Here is a 23,128-nt window from a genome sequence, read left to right on the forward strand (position 1 = left end):
TGGAAGTGGTCATCACCGTCCATTGACATTACCACTATACGAACTATAAACTACTCCTAATATTGAAAATGCGCCGATGGCCTTGGGGCTTAGGATGCTACCTTTAATGGGTAATATCACGGGTCTATTCGTCCTACTACCCGACATACACCCATATTAAACAAAGCTATTGCTGTCACGCGGTAGATTAATCCATGTGAGGGTCTCCATCCATAAAACGCACACATATGTAGTAACTACCCGCCCTGATTTTGCACGGTAGATGTTAAAAAATATTTTGGACAGGATTTGCGTTAAATCCGCTCTTAGTGAGCCCACGTTTCTAGTCAATCGGACCTACAGTTTCGGAGATCTCGTGATGAGTCAGTCAGATGAGTAAGCAATATATATATATATATATATTATATATATATATATATAACAAGGATCCAACATAACTCCATAAATATATTATGACAAGAATCGTAAGTTTATATAGAGAATTGTATGACAGGAAAATAATTGCCTTTACAAATCTCTTTTTACAATAAGCTTGGGTCATATAAGAGTGTACATTATTACATCGTAACATGATAAACAACATTAGAGTCACGTAATAATAAATATGTCCACTTATCTCCTATAAGTCGGAGCACAATGGGACGCAATAGGAGTTACTCTCACACACCTCGGACTGTCCTTAGACCACAAGATAACATTGACCGCCGCAAACAAAGGGACCCCATAAACTTATTTCGTATCGTCCGGAAATTCGTTACATTTTTAGAAATAGCGAGTTGAAGATGACAACTGAGCTTAATGTTGACAAAATTACGTGAAAGAGAGATTCGTTCGAAACAAAATGATGCGAACTTATTGGTTACAAAATCACTGTAAATAGTAGTAAAACTATATTCTTGTATATGAGCACGATATAAATGATTTTATTTAAAGTGTTACGCGATAAAAATGCAACAATACAGGTAGACTAAATACAACGCACTGGTGAAAGACGTAATGACCGCACAGGCCGGCACTGTTTGATCCTACATTTTCCATGGCTTTGTGCCCGACGACAAGTTGACAAGCGTGCAGGCCAGACGCAAAAATAAGGCTTTAAACGTGTCACAGTAAGCCTGCCGTCGACGCTAAAGGCTCCGCTACAAATTCATGTTGACTTCCTTTTATCCTTCTCCCTTGGTCTCTCATTGATCTTTTCAACATTAATATTAAACAATAAATTTACGTTAACGATTATTAGTAAATAAATTTATTTAATTTGGTCACTCTTCTCGGCTAGGGTATTATGACATTGTTTTCTTTTAACATAATTTTCTATGAAATGGTAAACAAAATTAACCATACGAAAAACCAGAAAGGCTTGTTCAGATTTGAATCCGTGATCTTTGATAAAAAACGACTAGTAACATCCTCTGGGCCATTTCAAAAATATACATAAATAAAGATTGTAGTTGAAACGAATTAGCTTAAGTAATCATAATTGAAACTAAAAATATAAAAAGTGAGGAACGAATAATTGAAATCCTGATTCGTTGAAAATATTTTTCCAATAACATTGTGAAAAGTGCAGTGGCGAACTCCGGAGTTATTTAAAAGGTCTTATTCACAGGACGTACAATCTTTCAACGCGACCAGTGGCAGACGGGGAGACGAAGTGGAAGCGACAAAATAACTCCATCCGCCATTGGAGACTTCCATTGAGCCACAAAAACCTTTTGCATTGCATGATTGATCAAAGTATTGCATTCACTATACGATCTTTATGCATCGGTGCTCAATAAAACCGACTAAAATGTGGGTTAAATTTTCCATATTTAAAAGCAAAAATAAAAATATTTTATTCTATTTTTGAATCGTCATTACAATTAATTAAACATTAAGTAACCACAGGTTCAGGATGAGGATTCTACCAATAATAACCCACAAGAAAATCAAAATCCGAATTCGCAAATTCGTATTTGAATGCCTACAACTTTTGAATTGAATTTTTCGAAATATAGATTCCATCGTAACAAAGCGATTAGAAACTAGTTTTACATCAGTTACACAATTACAATTAAAGATATTATATATTGTACGAATATCAACGAACTCTAACTCCTAGCTAAATTATCTTGTGCAATATAGTTTTTCTAACATGAGCTTTAAATGTATATATTGTTAAATATAAAATAATAATCCATATTAATATATAAATAAAATACTCATTATCTAATTATGATTTTCTTAAACTTACAAATGTTAAAAGTGTCAATAATAAAACATTTTTTTTTAAATCATCGCGAGAAATAATTCCATCATAATGCTAAGGAGTTCCCCGCAGGGCACGAATCAGATCATTATGAAATATCGTTTTGAGTACCGGAGGAAATGGAACTGACAAAGAAACGTCATACTATCATCGTAAGATGTTTTTTATAAATATTATAAGTATTTATATATATCGTATTGTTATTTAACTTCATTTTAATTATATAAGATTAAATTTGTAAGTGTAGCCTATTAATTGCCCACGGCTGGGCTAAGGGCTTCTTTTTTCAAGCACAAATTATAAATACAATTTAAGCACTTGAATATTCAGTGGTGATTGCTTGTGCTTAAATTCATAGTCTTCGGTAAACATTCAAGTGTGCTAGCCACGGGGCCATCTCGGTATATTTCTAAGCTTTAAAGGCAGAGTACCATTACAGACATTTTTTTAAATTTTAATATTTTATATTATTTTTGACACACACTTTTGATAATCACTTCTAAATTATTATAATATATGATTACATTAAAATACTATAACTGAAAAACACGAATAAAAATTTAAATACCCTAGATCGAAATGTAGATTATACTGAAAAAAAAACGATTAAAAAGTCATAAAATTATCAAAGCATAAGCCGCGTTTTTAATCCCTTACATTAAACCGAGTTAAAAAAATACTTTATCATAAACTAAAGAATCAATCCAATATGTGGCTGCGCATGATATTTCGATTTTACTGGTGGTAGAGCTTTGTGCAAGCTCCTCTGGGTAGGTACCACCCACTCATCAGATATTCTACCGCAAAATAGCAATACTTAGTATTGTTGTGTTCCGGTTTGAAGGGTGAGTGAGCCAGTGTAATTACAGGCACAAGGGACATAACATCTTAGTTATCAAGGTTAGTGGCGCATTGGTGATGTAAGCGATAGTTAACATTTCTTACAATACCAATGTCTATGGGCGTTGGTGACCACTACCATCAGGTAGCCCATAATATTCACGTCCGCCTTTCTATTCTATAAAAAAAAACCATACATCAAGAAATAACTACGTCAAAGAGATTGAGATTGATAATTGTTAACATAATGTAAACGATTTCGCTTGCAATTAAATACATATAGCTTACAATTAAACAAATAATACGATTATGTACGCAATTATTCCCGAGTTATGATTATAAGCGTCTCGTTGTTTAATTATCATAGTATAATAGCTGTTTGATCGGATTGTCAACAATGCAAATACGCGTCTGAGTAAACACAATGGCTAATTAATGTGATGATTAAACTGAAAAGGGATACTACGTGTCTATTATACGTTTGTTTTAAACTTTAGATATGCGAAGTTAATCTTAAACAAATCTTGTAATTGAACAAACTTCAAAACATCTCTTGATAATATAACCGAGATGGGTGAGTGACACCGCGTGCATCTATATGTTGGATAAAGAGAAAGTTTTGCTTGAGTTATTCGTTTAGGGCTCAGCCGTGAAGAAAAAAATAAACTCATATAACTTTATCTTTTTTGAGATTTACATTATATCCGAAGATAGAGGTCAAGTTATCAAGTAAAATTAATAGTATTGACTTAATGAAAACAGCAGTGGGACATTTAAATACTATTTATAAGAAGTGATTTCTGTTAAGCTGTTGAACTGGATGGTATTCACATCGGGACAAAGTTCTATATAATATTTAATAAAACATGTTTAATAAAAAGAGCCGAGATGGCCTAGTGGTTAGAACGCGTGAATCTTAACCGATGATCGTGGGTTCAAACCCGGTCAAGCACCACTGAATATTCATGTGCTTAATTTGTGTTTACAATTCATCTCGTTCTTGACGGTGAAGAAAAACATCGTGAGGACAAATAAGAAAGATGCAGGTTGCATGTGTCTTATTTCATTGAAATTCTGCTACATGTGTATTCTACCAACACGCATTGGAGCGACGTGGTGGAATAAGCTCCAAACCTTTTCCTCAAAATGAAAAGGAGGAATTAGCCCAGCAGTGGGACATTAACAGGCTGTACTGTACTGTAAACATGTTACCTAATATATTTTTGTAATAATAATATTATTTAACACGCAAACGAAACAGAGAGCGAGCTTAAAGCGTGACGTATTCTGTAAATAAGTCATTTTGCATATTTGATTATAATATTTCATCTCAATAATTTAGATAAAGTTGTTCGCTTTCAATTACTGTAATGTAATATGAGACGTTACTTTCAATTTATTATATTGTCTTTTGTGTTTCAAAAGCCGCTTATCGTTGATCATAAGTGTTTCTCGTTCATATATACCGATACATGACTTGTCTTTCATAATTTTGCAAAGCACACTTGAGTAAATATATTATTGGCTCCATATTTCATTTTGAGTATGGCTTTTCGATATTCTAGATTTCAATTTCCTTATGGATCCGAAGGGTAAATAGAATGTCGTAGACGAATAATATAACATTTTTTCTTATTTACGAATATTATTAATAATATAACACGTTTCAATTCCGTTTATTATATTTATACGTAAGATATTTTTATTTCAAATGCGAATTTATTTATTCAATATCAGTTCAATCAAAAACATTAAACTTGTTGGTCAAAGTAAACCAGTGATTCGAAGAAAAGTCTAATTTTGGTTGTTAAGAATTTTCAATACGATGAAAAAACGGTTGAAAGGCGATCGTTTAATTTCCTTTTGTTTTTTATTTTTAAATAAAATAGTTAGGACGGGTGAAAGGGCCACTTAGTTCACCAACGCCCATAGACATTGGCACCCTAAGAAATATTAAATATTTCTACATCGCTAATGCACCACCAACCTAGGTAACAAAAATGTTTTGTCCGTTGTGCCTATAGTTACATTCACTCTTAAAACCGAAATGCAACAATACTAAGTATTACAGCTTGGCGGTAGAATATTTGAAGAGAGAATAGGTTTGCCGTCTCTATGATCTCATTAATCGTATAATATCCTATCACCTTTTGCACAAATTACGTTTGCATTTTATATCACATATAATACGCATATAGTCTAAATACACGATATTCAAGATACAACTATTCGCTTACTATAGATTATTTTAAAAAGTTATTTATTAATATTAATTAACGTTACAGAGTCAAACGTTTCCTTAAATGAGCTTCTACTCTCGATGTATCTTAGGACAATGTTATGATAGAACGAATGACTGAGGAGTGTTTTAGATAATACTTGAAGATAAACCTTAATTAACAGTTTTAATTGTTAAACAGCCATCGGGTCTGATGTTATTGAAATTATTGATTTAACTTTTGAGGGAGATAATTTATTATCTCAAATTCGAAGCGGTTGCATTGTATATACGTAATATGTACTAACAGATTTTGTTCACTGTGTTCTATAATTTAAATGTCATTATAGAATAGCCAAATGTACAAGACATATAGTGCACAAGTGTGTGGAGTAAGTTCAGGTGCACTTTCTACCCTGTGAGAGACTATCATAATCCGATGGGACGGCAATGCGACCCCACTGGAAACGAGTGCTAGACAAGGGATGTCGTAATTTTCGAGGCACGGAATTGTAAAAAAATGCGTACCCCGGACTAAGAATTTCTAGACAGAAAAACTTTTATTCCATGGTTTTTCCATAGAACTCACGATCTGTACCTGTACTCTACACCAATGAAGCAGTCAAATATATTATATACGAAGTAACATGTAAGTTATAATTTTATTAATTAATTTGTTGAAGGTAGAGCAAAGTGGACCAAATAATAGTGGTCCGTCCGCAGTATCAAACTGCGTAAAGTATAAAGTACTGATTAGACTATACCAGAGGATGTCAAATAGAATTAGCGGGTAAAAATCATGTCATAACTCATAACTCATAACTTGTCTAAAATTCCTCGATAAAAAATATAAAACATTAATAAATCTATTAACAATAAAAACACCAATGTTTCTATAGAAAAGTGACCGACAATATATCAATTATTTAAACATTACAATACAAAAATTTAGAAAAATATATAATGATAAACAAATGTTATATTCCTCTTCCGCTTCCAGCAAATTTAGTAGTCAAATTCAAATATATAATAAAACTAGAACAAATTACGCGTATGAAAGAAATAGAGATTTTAAAAAGGGTTAAACGTAAATTATATTGCAGGCAGACGTTGAAAGGAGACCATAATTTTATATAATCTACGCCAGTTCAGGTCAGGGTGAACGAAATGAAAAAAAAAACAAATTAACTTATTCATAACTAAGTAAGGTAAAGCGTTTTATTTTTTTACTTATAATATTTAAATCTGAATAACAGACATTTTGTTAGTTACATTTCATTATTTTTATCTTTAAAATGTTATATATATATTTAATTATCTATACTCATATACAATCGTTTGTCCTGATTGATTATCAAAGCACAGCCCAAAATTATCAAGTCTAAAAGGCTAACATTTGGAACTTAAGGAAGGTTTTTTTTAAATTTCAACTTAATGTGGAGGAAATTTGAGGACCAGGAAGTCAGAATGAGCAGATAGTATTTAGATAATATTGTGTATTAAAATTTATTTACTGATTAGTTCTCGCCTATGGTTTCACCTGAATTTAAGTGGAAGGAGGTGAGAGGTACTTTCAGTCTTTTTGTGTACCTCTGATAACGTAAATAAAAAAAATTATGATCATCGGTTGAGTAGTTACGACGTAAAAGTGTAACAAACGAACTTTACTATTAATAATATTCATTAGAATGTAAAAAAATTATATCATTAATAACATTGATGGTTAAGTTAATCAATAAACAGCCCATATAAGGCATCACGGTACTCGCTTTCAATTTGAATTCAATAAATTTATCTAAACTGTGGTCTCTGGAAGCCTCACAAAGATAATATTAATAGTTTGACTGAAGGCCGCAAACTGATGCTGAAATTTTCCCCATTGGCAACGATCGCCCTAATACCCCATCGCACAACGCACCGTAATCCGCTTGTAGATGTAATAAAGCTAATTGAACTGTCGCTGCGTCATTATGAATACATAGACTCGCCAAAGTTGTTATTAAAATTGAATATTGAATACAAATATTTTGTAATACATATGGACACTTTTAATAACTATTATTTTATTCATAATAATATTTTTAGCGATTTGTTTTTAAGCTCTCAGCGGGTATTTTTCAATTAACGCTAAGGATCGTGATGTCCCGGCTTCAAATATAGGTAAATAAAAGTGATTAGGTTTTTCTGTTTAGAAACTATCTATAGCAATCCAGATTGAGGAAGTTAAACGAAAAAAACTCTTTTATAAGATTTTACTCTTACAATGGGGGAATAGAGGGAATACCTGGGTTACTGAAAATACTTGGCAACAACTACGATACTTCGTTAAGAATAACTAGCGACACTATAGTTCAAATTTCGATAGCAGCCATTATAAAATTAAAACATTTGTAAATAATTAAATTTAAACATTTTATTTAAAGTTGTGTTTTTTTTTTATATTTTGTGTGTACTTCTGTTGGAGTTCCTTCTGAATAAATAAATAAATAATAAATAAAATAATGACTAGGTCTAATGAAAATATTAGACTTACCGCATTGCTGTGTGTTTGGTCAGTTTTAAGTTCCTTGTGGTTGGAAAACTGGACGTAGACGGCGCGCCCACGCAGCTGAGCGACACAACCACCGAAGTAAGCTACCATTGCCACAGCCGATATCTCCTCCGCCATCTCCAGGAACGCCTGAGAAGAAAAAATAATCTTAAATCAGAAAGTTTATTTTTATAAAGCTGTGAAATTACTATTTTTTTTATTAAAGTATTTAAAGTACGTATTTACGAAAGGCGGATAGTATATTTACGTTGTGTATGTCATAGTAAGCGCTGCGTATTACGAAAATACACGAAAACTTTGTACGAGATTTCAGTAAATATGTAAAATATCCACGTAAAAGTCTACTTTGTATTTAAATAATTGAATATAAGTTTAATAAATTATCGTTTACCTTCTATAATTTGTGAAAACGTTTTAGAGATACTTTGATTAACAATATATTCGAATAAACGCATAAAAAGACGTGGTGCGTGCGCTTAGATAAATTATATCACACAAAATAATGACAGAGCTTATTAGTTATATAATAATAATAATAATAATGTCCTCCAGATCGATTTCGGCCACGCCAGCCAATCTAAAGAGAGATTAGCCAACTATGCAGGAGATATTATAGTGCACAAGTGTGTGCGCAAACACAGGTGCACTCTCTATTCCTTAACTCTTATAATCCGATGCGACGACAATCCGAAAAGACCGGAAAGAGTTAAGGCGCAGGACCAACTGCTTTACGTACTTTCCGAGGCACGGGAGTGTACACACATCCATCTTTTAGATTCCGGGCTGCTACTGAGAATTTTCTGACAGAAAAATCCAATAACCCTTTATTGGCCCGACCTGGGAATTGAACCCAGGACCTCCGGGTCTGCGGCCTTATATCAAGCCACTACACCAACGAGGCAGTCATTATTAATTAGTTATATACTGCATATACTATATATCCGTTTATATATATTATTAAAAAAAATACATCATAGTAAAACCGTAATTTCGTGCCTCAGAATGGGTAACTACGTATTTTAAAGAATATAAAATAGATAGACGTCTGGATCGAGATATCAATAATAATAAATACATTGAATACAAAGAAGGCACATAAATTGAGTACCTAGTGGGTCTACGACTATCATCTAATCTAATCGAATACTCGGAGCCGGGAGTAAAATATATGAGAATGAAAGATGACGTGTCGAGAGGTCTCGCTCGTAGGTTGTACCCATATATTTTCATCTAGGTGACGCTAGGTGTCATCTAATTTAGTATGGCGTTTGTTAGAACGTGTGGAGTTCGGATAAAAATATACTCAAACTAGCCTAGGTGCAGGTGAGTTAAGTTGTTAGAAATTTTGTAGAACATGAATTATATTGAAAATGGATTTTACATTAACCAGTAACGAAATTTAAAACTCTTGTTATTTTTTTATTATTAATAATGCTTATTATATTGTACAGGATTATATAATTAATAAAGACATGCCATGCCATTTAATGCTACTTTTATACTTTTAAGTATATCTTAAATAAACAAAAATATTTATTACCAAAACCAACAAGAAAAATTACATTTCAAAATACCATTGATATTGTAAGCGAAATAAAGGCGCTTTATAAGAGCCGGTATTTCAGTCGAAATTCAGTGAATATCATAGGTAAATCTCAACACAATGTTAGCATAACGTGCCAGTTACAGGGTTTCGAGTCTGTCGTACTATGGTCTGCAATTAATCGGCTCTGACGAACTCCCCATACATAAACCGGATGACCATACAACAGGACTGATCACTGCATGTGAATTGCATCGCTTTCTAAATGCGTTATGATTTTGACGATCATTTTAGAGGGAAAATTTAACATGCCCGCTTCCTATTTCATGTGCGCTCCATTCACAACCGCAGAACTCTGCTTTTGGCATTTGAACATGGCCGACCAACGTGCAAAATACACCGGTATAAACCCGCAAAATAAATAGAATTTGTCTGCTGCTAATTAAAAAACAAATACATAGCGGTGAAAAGCGAACGGGCGTGGAAGTTTAAACAAAATGTAGTTCGCCGAAAACCAAGATAATTATGGAGATAAACAAATATGATAAATTATACAAGACGGAAATTTATAAAGTTTACAAGCTAAATAGCATTGTGGATATTTTTGAACGTTGATAACTGAATTGAAGTTTGAAAGGACGATATAGAACTAAAAAGATACTATACAGTATTTGCTAGGAACTTAAATCCCAAAATCTAATACAAAAATGAAATTCTTCAAGTAGTTACTTTGAAGCATATTTCAATCGTCATGTTATAGGATTCAATTGAATATAATAGTACAACTGGTTCGAAATGTAGATTCTAAGTTAGAAGAACTGACAAGATCTTTAGTACTTACTCTTTTACTTATATTAAATACGTAGTTTACTATATAGAAATACAAAGAAAATAATACCTTTTTTAGACAAGATTATATATAAGAAAAGTTAAATAATTTGATGATGATCGATGTCGGCCACGGCGGCCAATCTCAAGAAATATTAGTTAACTGCGCGTGACATATTATAGTGCACTAGTATGTGCGTAAACACAGAAGCACTCTCTATAACCTCACTTTCATAATCCGATGTGATGGCAAATACGACGCGATCGGAAAGAGTTCAGGGGTAGAAACGACTTAACGTGCTTTCCGTGGCACGGAACTCATATTATTCAACAGATAAACTCAATAACTTTTTATTGGCCCGGTCTGGGGTTTGAACCCAGGACCTCGGGATCTGCGGCCTTATATCTGGCTATTAGATTAACATTATGATTATTCTTATAATTAAATTAAATTGATTCATAAATCAAATAAAAACGTAATACTTAGTGATGGGATACGAATTAATGAAATATACTGCCACGCGATTCGCGGTGCTCGATCGTAAAATAGTGTCAACGGCTCTTCGTTTTAATCACCGAGAGTGGAAGCGATTGTCCGCACCCACTCACATCAATGTTTGCCCACCTCTCGATAGATGCCGCCTTTGTAACTGGACCCTCCTAGCTTCGGTTACCATCAGCTTTGATACTTTTATCATTCTGTTCAAGGATCGAAAGCCTGTTCAATTATCGAGTGCTTTATTATTGATTAGTTACAAAATCGAACACCTTCAACTAGGGAACTAGGGAAACTACTAAATCAAATACAATTACACTATAATTTATTGCACATAATAAGTAAAAAAATAATAGCCTATAAACATCCCACCGCTTGGCTAAGGCCTCCCCTCCCTTTGAGAAGAAGGTTTGGATTTTATTCCACCGTGTACGTGTGGCAGAACTTCAAAAAAATTAGATACATGAACGTTTACTCACGATGTTTTCCTTCACTGTCGAGCCCGTGATGAATTATAAAAACAATTTTATCTCAGTGCTGCTTTCAACCCGCGATCATCGGTTAAGATTCGTGCCACTGGGACATCTCAACTCTCACTGGGCCATTTAGTAAACGAAAGTTATGTTACAAAAAATATGGCTATTTATTTAATTCAAGTAAATAATCTTTAGATAATAGATGAATAAAAGCTTTCATTTAACTACACCTATGTTTGTATGTGTAGGTCAATCCCTGTAACAGAATTTTAAACAAATCCCAAACAACCACTTAAGATTCGCTTCTTCACATCTTATTCACATTTTTTTCTGATTGAATTTAATTTTCACCGTTCTTAAGGTCGCAGTTATTAAAATTTACGTAATAATAAAATAGAGTAACAGTTAAATATTAAATACAATGTAAAAATGTAAATTTGAAATTGTGCTGCATACTAAGGAATGAAATGGAAAGACGGAAGAGAATTTTGTAAGTAAAAAAAAAGCTAGATCGTGACCGTTCATAAAAAAGGGCTTCGGCTTGTTCTCGTGTTGAGATATTGTTTTCCTTCCACGATATATACGGGGCTGATGTCATACAGGCTATTTATTAGACGGAATAACATTGTAGTAGCGCCTGTGCTACGCGCACACGTAATAAGATTTCACTTTTTATTATTTCATTCCTCGGTTGTAAACTGACTTATTTTTAATTTGTCAGATACTCATAAATTCCAAGGTGCACGAGCTATCATTGTAATGACGTGAAATGTGGCTATAAAATATTACGATTGCACTACGATTGTCTACTTCAGTTAATATAGCTGCATTTCTTTTCCTCTGAGTCACTAACTGCAAATGTTCTTTAATTTAAACTTTTTTCTCCTGTGATGTGATTTGAAATGTTAAGACACGTACATTATCCCGCGATAAGACTGGCAGATTAAGACCAAAATTACTCTCTTTTACAGTAGGAAAAGCGTGTTGTTGGAAAACAGTCCAGTTTTAGGATAACAACTCATATTGTTAAGAAGTTTTTAAATATTCATCAGGAACAGTGGGGCATAAACATTAGCGCTGTAAGAAATATTAACCATTACTTCAGTCCACCAAAAAGTCAAAAAAACACACACTAGAACATTGGCTCACTCATCTTTTAAACCAGAACACAACAATACTAGCCTTGCTGCCTGGTTGTACAATATAAACTGTTCTGTTTATCATTCATTATATATAATGCATATATAATACATTTTCAATCAATTAATCAATTGAAAATTATTATTTTTTATAGAATAGGACGGCGGACGAGGCCACCTGATGGTAAGTGGTCACCAAACGCCCTTAGACATTGGCATTGTAAGAAATGTCAACCATCGCTTACATAGCCAATGCACCACCAACCTTGGGAACTAAGATTTTATGTCCCTTGTGCCTGTAATTACACTGGCTCATTCACCCTTCAAACCGGAACACAACAATATCAAGTACTGCTGTTTTGCGGTAGAATATCTGATGAGTGGGTGGAACATACCCCGACGAGCTTGCACAAAGCCCTACCACCAGTAAAATATAAAGCTACCGATGTAGGATCTCAATTGGAATAAGATAAAAACAGCATGAAGAAAAATCTAAGTTTAGGGTTGACTCATCTATCATTTATATTACATAATAGCCAAAAAAATTATGTGATATAATTATGAAACGCGGTCATTATTACGTGTACTAACCACTGAGCCATCGTGACTTTTTAATGAGTATCGTACATTAAATTATTTTATTACATTTATTTAAAGCAGTGACGACTTAAGCTAAGCCAGGTTAAGTCGTCACTGCTTTATCTACTAATACTATAAATAGAAAATTTAATTTCTATTACATATTTGCATATATTTGTTTAAATATGAAATAAAAAACAACAATTATTTACACTTGGCACAGAGTGATATTCGTTGCCTAAAATGAAATTTATTTCCGACGTCACCGACCCCTTGAATTCCGCTAAGTAGAATTTTGATGGAATTTCGCATTCAGGCTAATTTATTATAATTTTTCCCTCTTTCGCATATATTTTGGGGTTGAAAGTATTAATTAAAATACACGAACATAAAATTAAAGACTTATCATACTTTTCTGGTACAAATGGGAAAAAGATAACATGAATAACCCTAAAGGTATGTAGAGTTCAGTAAAACGAAGAACCACAATGATTCCATCATTAAATAATAAATAACAATAAATAATAATTTCGTAAGGACTACGAATGGATTGGTAATTATGAAAATTAAATAATAAACTCAATGTTGCATATAAGAGTCCATTTGAATTAAGAATATTTTTAATTTTGTCGATCTACTTATTTTTGCAACACAAACGACGTAGTTTTTGTGTCAGTGTTCGTAATTTCAGTGTCTCCTACGACGTTCTCTTAAGAGCAGTATTAAACAAAATCTAAAAACTAATCTTTTAATCGATTTTGTATAGGTTAATCCAGTACATCAATGATTGTGTCTGATCAGAAACACTAATGAATGATAACTCATAAGACTGTAGGACATTGAGACATCTGATAATTAATTATGTTTATTAAGAATTCAGGGCGAGCTCTAGGGATTTTTTGTAACCGTAGTAACATTTACACAACAATATAAAGCTTTTGGTGCTTACTATATTTTCTATCCATGAAAAACCTCATCTCCAGTCGCATATTGCCCATACTTTCAAGATATATTTGGTTTTTGAATCAGTCGCCGCTGGGCTGTTGAGACGAGAGGACTACGGAAACATTTTTACAGCGCTTTGTATTAACTGTCATATTATGGTTGAAAGAATTGTAACATATTCTTCAAAATAATTTATACAATATGTGCAACACGAAAACAAAAATTAAAAAGAATAGTGATCGTTGTACATAAAAAAGGATAAAGATCACGTCGCGAGAGAGGCGTGTTAAACGCGTGGGTGAACTCTGAAATTTTGCGGCGCACTCTTAATAAAATATTAATGCGTTTATTGTTAATGATTAATGCCTAGATAACAATACGACTACGGCTCAAGGTGGAGCAGTAACACTTAAATCAGATGAAACAGCGCGGAGCGGTTAGTGTATTATAAAATAAATTAAGTGAGCTACGGGTAGGTACGTCATTGGAGGAGACGTCTAAAATACAGGCGCAGCCTGGTTTAGACGCACGTGCTTGTCAGGTACTTGAACTGGCTTTTACATAACATTTTCTAGATTAAATTGAAAATACATTTTTTTGTATCAATAAAGTATATTATGTCACCGTAAAACTTCAAGGGCCGATAGTTTATAATGAATCAAATCAAATGGAAAATTGTAAATGAACATTCAATACAAATATTAGTACTTATAATATTGTGTTACGCTTTCATGGTTAAGTAACTGAAGCGATTTTGATGAAATTTACTACGCTGCGTACTTGTACCCCAAGGATGGGCATCGACTACTCTTATCTAGCACATACTTCTTCATCACACGTGGGTGAAGACGCTGACGAAAACGAGGTCACAACAAGTTTAGTTTTATGCCCTTAAAAATTTAAGGTAACATATATCTTTATATATTGTAAATATTAAACATTAATCATGAGAAAAGTTAATTAAATTGTATTTTTAAAAATTTCAGAGTTTATCAAGGAAACTAAATACACCGCTGAAATGCACGGAAACTTTTTAACAACACCATTGTGTAGTTGTTACGCTTTTATTTCAAATTTCATATGTATGCTAAATAAATACATTTCATTTTAACAAAAATGGAATCAAATTTCACAATTTACCGGTGAGGCTTTGTGCCAGATAGGGTAGGTTAGGGTAGGTACCACCCACTCATTTGTTATTTTTACCGTTACATATCAATTATTTTTATTCGAACAACGAGGCAGCGTAATAGCTAGATATGAGACCGCAGATCCCGAGGTCCTGGGTTGAAATCCTAGATCAAACCGATAAAAAGTTATTTGATTTTTCCGTCAAAAACTTCGAAATAGCAAGCCAAAGCACGTAAAGCCGTGGGTACTGCGCTTGAACTGAACGGATTATGAGAGTGCATTTATGTTTGCGCATACACTTGTGCACTATAATATATCCTGCGAAGTTAACCATTCTCCCTAGAGATTGGCCGTCGCCGAAATCAGTAAGGAGGACATCATCGTGTTCCGCTGAAGAGGCAAAGTAATTACAGGCATGAGAGACATAACCTCACATATTCGATTGGAGGACAAGAAGTTTATACATTTTAATAATATAAAAATGTCCGAAAAGATTTATTTCGGATATTGATAGATTATAGGCCATTAACTATGTCGAGGAGTATTCGTTAATTATTTAACATTAGATAATCCGAATAATTTAACAATAATAATATTGATATGAACGCTTACGGATTGATTTTATTTATTTTATAAATAAGTAATACAGACAACGTATGACTAAAGCTTGGCCCATTTTTCAATGAGTCAGACAGGGTCTATAGGTAATATAAAGCGGGAAACAAATGGATGGAGGCCGGTGCCACAATGGTTAGCGGCCTATTTGCGACGAGACCGCGCCGCCCACTTGTTGTGTTTCCGGTACAGCTACGTCTATTGTAAAGGGTAGTGTTGTTGAGTGTGACCGAGTTTACATGGTGGAACTTCGCATGTAGAATTTACCCATCGAGAATATTTTTTCATCGCACAAACATTGTTAGAAGTTATTTAACAATGTCGCCTGGATTTTATAGCTGTAACTACACATGTTCAATTGTTATTCAAATACCATACAGTGAAACTATTTAATGATAAATATTATACTCTAAAACTGTTTTCAATGGTTGGAAAATCAATATCTTAGTCATATCAATGCTATATACAGAGCGTAATACTGAATTAAATTTTAATATAATATCGAATTTTAAACTGGAAAATCTATTTAAAGAAATATACTTTATTCCTGCAAATTAAATGGCCTACTCAAGAGAGCTGAGAGCGACTGCTCGTTGCGAAATAGTCGTCAAAACTTTCTTCGGCCGTAAAGTATACATAGAGTCGAAGTTAAGCGATTTGTTCATTATTTATGCACCAGATAATCCAACTCCATGGCTTCAGTTAGAAGAAATAAGAACTACATTTGCACTTTATCCAATGTTAGTTTGAAACTACTAACTGCAGTTGCGTCCCTATTGTTGTTTATCAACTCGACGATAAGAAATATCGAACTGGCTGCCGGTGAGATGAACTTTATTATGCTGTCATTCATCTTGCACGAAACTTCATTTAAATTCTTTTTATTTATAAAGAAATTAAATATTTATTGCATACATTTATGATGTTGTTTAAAATATATATCGACGTTTAGATGTTTTGGGTTGGATTCTATTCGGTATTCGATTTCCAATTTTAAATAATTTGATGTTATAAAGTTTGCTTTGTAATAAAATGTATTTGTTATTAATGCATATTTGAAATTTTCGTAAGCAATATTATGTTTCAATGAACATAATATAGAACAATACAATTACTATTTAAATTACTATTTAATACAAACAAAATAGCTATCATTGTTAATAGTATTCATAACAAAATATGAAAATAACAATCGAAGCCAAATACAAAGGGAAAAATAATAGATATTATTCTACTTAAACATATTTACGTATGAGTACTGTATGTTATGTATCAAGTAAATGATCATACATTTACTTTGCGGAACCGATAAAGCCCGAGGCTGCACAAAAGATCGGTATAATATTTCGTCTTTACCTGATTTTTTCCTTTGAGAACGAGCACGTTGGTGACCCGCCCGAAGGGCAGACCAAGCTGTATGATCTCAGCTTCCGTAGTCTCGTTTGGTATGTTCCTTATGTGGATAACCCGCGACGGTTTGCCAACATTTTGCTCCAGTTTCACCTGGAAAAAAATGAAAAATTAAATTTAACAAATAAAGCGAAAATAAAAAAAAAACATAAAGTGGAAGCCAGTGAAACTGCGAAGTGCAGCTACTTATATGTATATAAATATCATATCAGAAGAAATCTGATATGAGTTTTATGTTTATTTGTTAGAAGTTTTGTCAGTCAGGAATTACAAAGAAATATCTCCTCATTAATGTAGATAGAATCATTTTATTTATTATATTCTAGTGGCATTAACTACATGGCTAGACAAAATATTGCAGATGTAAATTATTTGAACTCTACCTGGAAATAAAATTATACAGGCGTATTAAACTCAAACTAAAGAACAGAAAGATGCAAGATGCAAAATAAAAAATATTTATACATTTATAATAGACGGTAGACAATATAAAAAAAAAATTGATTACATAAAAGAAAATTATTTATATATAAAGTGCCGCGGCGAGTAATATACGAATTTTTAATTTTACTTCTAACACTCGGAGACAGCGTTAATATAACAAGAGTGAGATTATTTGTAAACAATGTGAAATATTTTTAATTTAAACGGTGACATAAAGCCCATTCCACTTTTGCATCTCAACATTCCCTAATTGAGAATAATATTTGTATGAATACGTTTAAATGGCGTACAAAGTGACCGTTCTAATATACATAAATAATGGTAGTATTGTCCCCGGGAAGAGTCGGTTGGATAATTGAAAAGTCGATCTAGTATAATTGTTGAGGCTTATCGGTCCCGACCCGATGTGGGCGCTATTGTTCCCCCGAGAGCCTTTTGATTACGGCGGCGGGCCAAAACCGAGGCCCCCAATACATTGTAGCTTTGTATGACACTTCAGTTTCTAGGGAGGTGAAAATAGTTACCTGAATAGAGACTTATCACAAGGGATTAATGAAAAAGTACTCGAATTTGGGACAAGTTGATATTAATTATCTTTATAAGAAATATTTGATGGATCAAAGTGAAAGTCGATATCTTTCTTTAATGAAGTTGGAATTATCAAAAATCTGTCAACTGTTTTTAAGGAAATATCTCAAAATTAAGAAAAACCTGAGAAACAGTAAGGGTTATTGTACATATATTATATATTATATGATCTTTCAAATCATATATCCAGAGATTTTAACCTGTGATACGTAAATTATATCGAACGTGTCTATGATTCTATCGTAAATACATTGCCTATTAAAATAGTTACCAGCTCAACGAATATGGAGTCGAGCAATTGAAGTAATAAAGTTAAGCTTATTCCAATTTTAAAAGTATGATACTAACAATTTCTAGAAAAATCTATATTAATTTCTTCATAATTCTAGAAAACTACAAAACCGTAATGAAACATAAAAGCAATATAAATACTAATATGTATTATATATGTTGTAATGAAACATTACGATGACTTATTCAGTAACTCAATTTGAAATAACAAAAATCAAGAAAAGAAATCAAGAAAGAAAGAATTTATTAATCTATTTAAGAAGTACCCGTACCAAATAATATTATTACGATTTTCCATCTCACTGTAATCGCTAAAATTATGTAATATACTTTAATTATGATAATTGAAAACGAATTTCAATTAGTTTAATAAATTACCGAAAGAAAGTTAATGAAACAGCTCAGCTATTTGAGTAGTAGATTTATAAAACAATATTTCAATGTAATGAAGAGTCTAATCAAATTTAAAAAGTAAAGTAACAGCTTGGCAATGTCCGACTGCTGGTTTTTTATCGAACACATGTAGGTTTCTTCAAGATTTTTACCTTTACCGCTGAGCACGATATCACACGAGATCGAAGATTATTTTATATCAATAAAAATTTAATTAACAATTTGCATCTACGCCTGTTACGTGTTAGTCAGTCATTGGAGACTTTTGTTATAGAACAGCAGAGCAATGTTATATATTTGGTAGAAGGGCGTTGTGTCTGACTGGGTCTATTACGCTTTTATTAATTATTTGGTTATATTTATAAAATTTACTGTGTACTGTTTGTTTCCATTAAATACAAATAAATAAATAGTGGGTAGGTGGATCGATGAATGGGTCAATTGATGGTAAATTGTTAGCATCGCCCATAAGCTTACATTGCTAATTCTAAGCTTGCGAAGTGATGTCCCTCGTGCCTGTGATTCCACTGTCACAATCATAATTCAAACCGAAACACAACAATACTAAGTAGTACTGATTAGCGGTAGAATTACTAAAATGTGTACCATTACCAAGTAAATAAAATAAACAGTTTAAGTAAATATCTATATTTATGAAGACAAGGTTTTGTGTAAAGGTTAAGTATATCTTGAAGAATAATATCGAAGTAAGTTAAAGTTTCCGAAGGCTTCCGAGAAACATTCTTTTTATGTTCGTCTTTTTTTCAACCAAGCGTAAATGTCTGACAAATGAGACGCCCGTTACTTGGTCATTGACAAGTTTATCAAAAAGATTCACGACTTTCTTAGCGTCTATCTGATTTGTTCGGCTCTTATCTCTTTTGATTCATCACGTGACTTTAACTAGTTAGAAATTATTTGTTATATTCTTTTTATTTATTTATCTTTACGAAGGATATGGACCGTAATAATAACCGGATAATAATAAAATTAAATCGACAGGATTTAATTTTATTATTTAAAAATAGGTCGGCAAACTGGTAATGGATTACCTGATGGTATGTGGTCACCTGATAGACATTGACAGTGTAAGAAAATCATCCCTTATACATCAATGTGCCACCAATATATCAGCGTTGTCAATTGACAGAGCTATTAAAATATGTCCACGTTTCCCTTTAAATTTAAAAAATATATAAAATTAATGAATTAAATAGACACAACGAGAGTCTTCATCATCAAACATCAGAGCTTTTTATTGTCTCGTGTATTTTCTAAGCTTTCAGGATGATTTTGAACAAAAATCCAAAACAAGCAAATATACACTACAGCGTATAGTTGTTTTTGCCCGCGACATCGCCATTTTGTCGTGTTAGGTATTTATAAAAGTAACCTGTGGCTTTCTTTCGGTTTCAAATAAGTTTCGTAAAAAAATTCATCAAAATCGACTCATAGGTTTAGCCGTTAAAAGCGTAATAGACCCAGTCAGACACAACGCCCTTCTACCAAATATATAACATTGCTCTGCTGTTCTATATTTAAATATCGAATAAAATCAGATCTTCCAAATAATACGAAACACGTCTAATCCATTAAAAACGCACTAGTTAGTGCGTTATTAAAAGGAGTGAACAGACAACATCTTGTATCCCAACAATACGATTCTTGCATAATCGACATCAAAAGAAGCAAATCTCCGTAAGTAAACAAATAAAAAATATATTTTTTTTCCAAAGTGAGTTGCGAAGGGAGGAATAAATCGTGGAACACGTTCACCCTACCTTGAACATTTTCTATATTTCTACTCTCCTGAAGGTAAAACAAACGGTACGTAAAACGTAAAGGACATCACAATCGCTGGGTCAGAAAATCCGCGAAGAACGACTTCCACATCAGACTCTTTAAATCATCCGCCCCGTCTCACATTTCATCCATAAATATTAAATCTTGACTTAGTTGGCTGAATTGAAAAAAAAATGAGATATCACGTGGCATTTTTTTCGCAAAGATTTCCGGTAATCGGTCAATTTTTTAACATTCAACTTGTTTATTCAAATATGATTCTATTGTTTCTCGACCTGAGACGGTTGGAGCACATAAATCTAATCCAAAAATTACAGCTTCAAACTTGGCCAGCAACCATGAGTTTATATGTAAATTGGTGTTGAAGGAAAACATCGTGAGGGAACCTGCATGTGTCGGATTAAATACCATTTAGATTATATGTATTCACCGGCCCGCATTGAAGCAACGTGGTGGAATAAGCTCCAAAATATTTCCTCAAGAAAGGAGGCTTAGCAATGAGTTGATTACAGTCTATTACGGTTTCTCGACTTAAACCTACCAATCTTGAGAAGAACGCAAACATTTTTACAACAACATTCGAAGTCTACAAAGTTATTAATTAAATGTTTATAAACACACTTTGACTTAATACCCAGAGTTCAGTTAATTAAATACAAATAGACATCAAATAAGATAGACATTTTAATAATTTAAGGTCTAAATTGTAATTTTATATACCTTAATATTTGACAAGTTTTCACCTTTAACAAAGTACTAAGCTGTAATCCTTAAATAAATTTATGTACATATCTTCAAACTTTACTTTATAATACAAACATACCACAGATGGACTATTTTACATGGAGATAAATAATTAAAGACAAATTAAAAGTCTAAATACATTTACTTGGTCGTAGGTCTTTGTAGGTACCACCCACTCATCAGATATTCTACCGATAAACAGCGATACTTAGTATTGTTGCGTTACGGTTTGAAGGGTGAGTGAGCCAGGGTGCTATGAACCAAGGGACTTAACATATTCGTTCCCAAGGTTGCTCAGGACCTCCGGATCTGCGGCCTTACATCAAGCCACTAGCCAAACGAGGCAGTTATAATAAATAAATATATAACAAATATTAATAGTTTACTGCATAAAGGGCATTACGATAGGATTAATGACGTTTATAAGTATACTTATGTGCTGTTAATTACTGTAGAATAATAATTATGAAGTGCGGAAAGAAAGTCAAAAGGCTCTTTATATTCCATACTAATTAATAAACGCGAAATATTCCTTTAGGGAATTCGTCTGTGTGGTATTCAGTGGTTTATTTTCTTTGTACATTTGTACTATTTTCTAATGAATTACAGAATTGCGTCTAATAAACGTACTCTTTATATATCTAGATATATCTTATATATATGTTTCTATTTGTAGTTAACAAAAAAATACTCTGAAAATCGATTATTATTTAAATTTGTTTTGGTAGGATGAAAGTAGTTGGTTTTGTCGGTAGTAGGGCTTTGTGCGAGCCCGTCTCAGTAGGTACCATCCACTCAACAGATATTCTATCCCCAACCGGCAAAATACATGTAGTATTATTGTGTTTCGTTTTGAAAGTGAGTCAAAGGAACAAGGTGTTGTTACTACAGACACAAGGGACAAGATTTCTTAGTTCCCATGGTTGCCGGCGCATTGACGATGTAAGAGATGGTCAAGATTTCTTTCAGCGCCAATGTTTATGGGCAGTGGTGAGAATTACCATCAGGCGGTAAACTAGCCAGTCTGACAATTTTAAATAAAATTTCATCGTCTATTTTCGCAATGCAACGTTTTTGATGTAACGTTTGTGCGAAACGTTTCTGACGCATAATATTTAGCTTAAGTCACGATCACCAATTCACAATTTCATTTTTACGTTAATATTTTATTTTAACTGTAATAAAAATAATTAATGCTGACTTTATTCGCTGACACGTTACATTATAGAAAGATATTATAATTCGTCTATTCCCAGGGGCCTATTATCAAGCCGAAATTCACCGCAACATATTTATTTATTTTCCCAAGTTAAGAACCGACGGAAAGATGATAGTATTTTTGAGCTAAATTAATTTGACAGGAATATTGCTGTCTCTTTCTCTTTGTTTGAAATTATCTATATTTTAGTTTAATATTTGATCTCTCGTAGATTTTAATTATATATATTTTTTAATTGTAAACGGATTCAGCAAAAATATCACTTGTAAATAGGCGTCACTGCACAAAGACACTGGCAGAAAAACATTAACTGTTACTTTAGTGTCACTTCCCAGGAGAATTAAGATGTTATAGCAAACGATCGAGTGGTAGTCAGCTAGGCAGAAGATACAGCATAAGAGTGTGCACTATCACAGGTGGTCTCAATATTTGGTCATAGCCGAACGGTATCACATCTTGGATATAGTTTAGTCGTTATTTAAATCATACTGGAAATCTTTAAGGCAAAATTTTTTTTAATGCATATTTTTATTACTGTAAATAAGCCTAACAGTTAAGTTAGAGGGGCAAAGTCGTAATTTCGTTAGACAAGCTCGTAAATGCTTAAGTAGTCGTTCAGCATTC

The 23,128-nt window shown here is 32.9% G+C and overlaps 1 protein-coding gene across 11 annotated transcripts in view; it reads right to left on the reverse strand.

Annotated features, from left to right (window-relative positions):
- LOC126768786 (polypyrimidine tract-binding protein 1) overlaps positions 1-23,128 on the reverse strand; it is a 462,213-nt gene that overhangs the window by 31,221 nt on the left and 407,864 nt on the right. For all 11 annotated transcript variants that reach the window (XM_050487100.1, XM_050487107.1, XM_050487104.1 and 8 more), the window contains 2 exons: positions 16,969-17,115; positions 7,843-7,989 (listed from right to left, as the gene is read on the reverse strand). In XM_050487100.1, coding sequence (XP_050343057.1) covers positions 7,843-7,989; positions 16,969-17,115 — 294 coding nt within the window. The remainder of the gene's footprint in view (positions 1-7,842; positions 7,990-16,968; positions 17,116-23,128) is intronic.

This window comes from Nymphalis io, chromosome 5 (genome assembly GCF_905147045.1).
Source record: "Nymphalis io chromosome 5, ilAglIoxx1.1, whole genome shotgun sequence".
In the NCBI taxonomy this organism is placed as follows: Eukaryota; Metazoa; Arthropoda; class Insecta; order Lepidoptera; family Nymphalidae; genus Nymphalis; species Nymphalis io.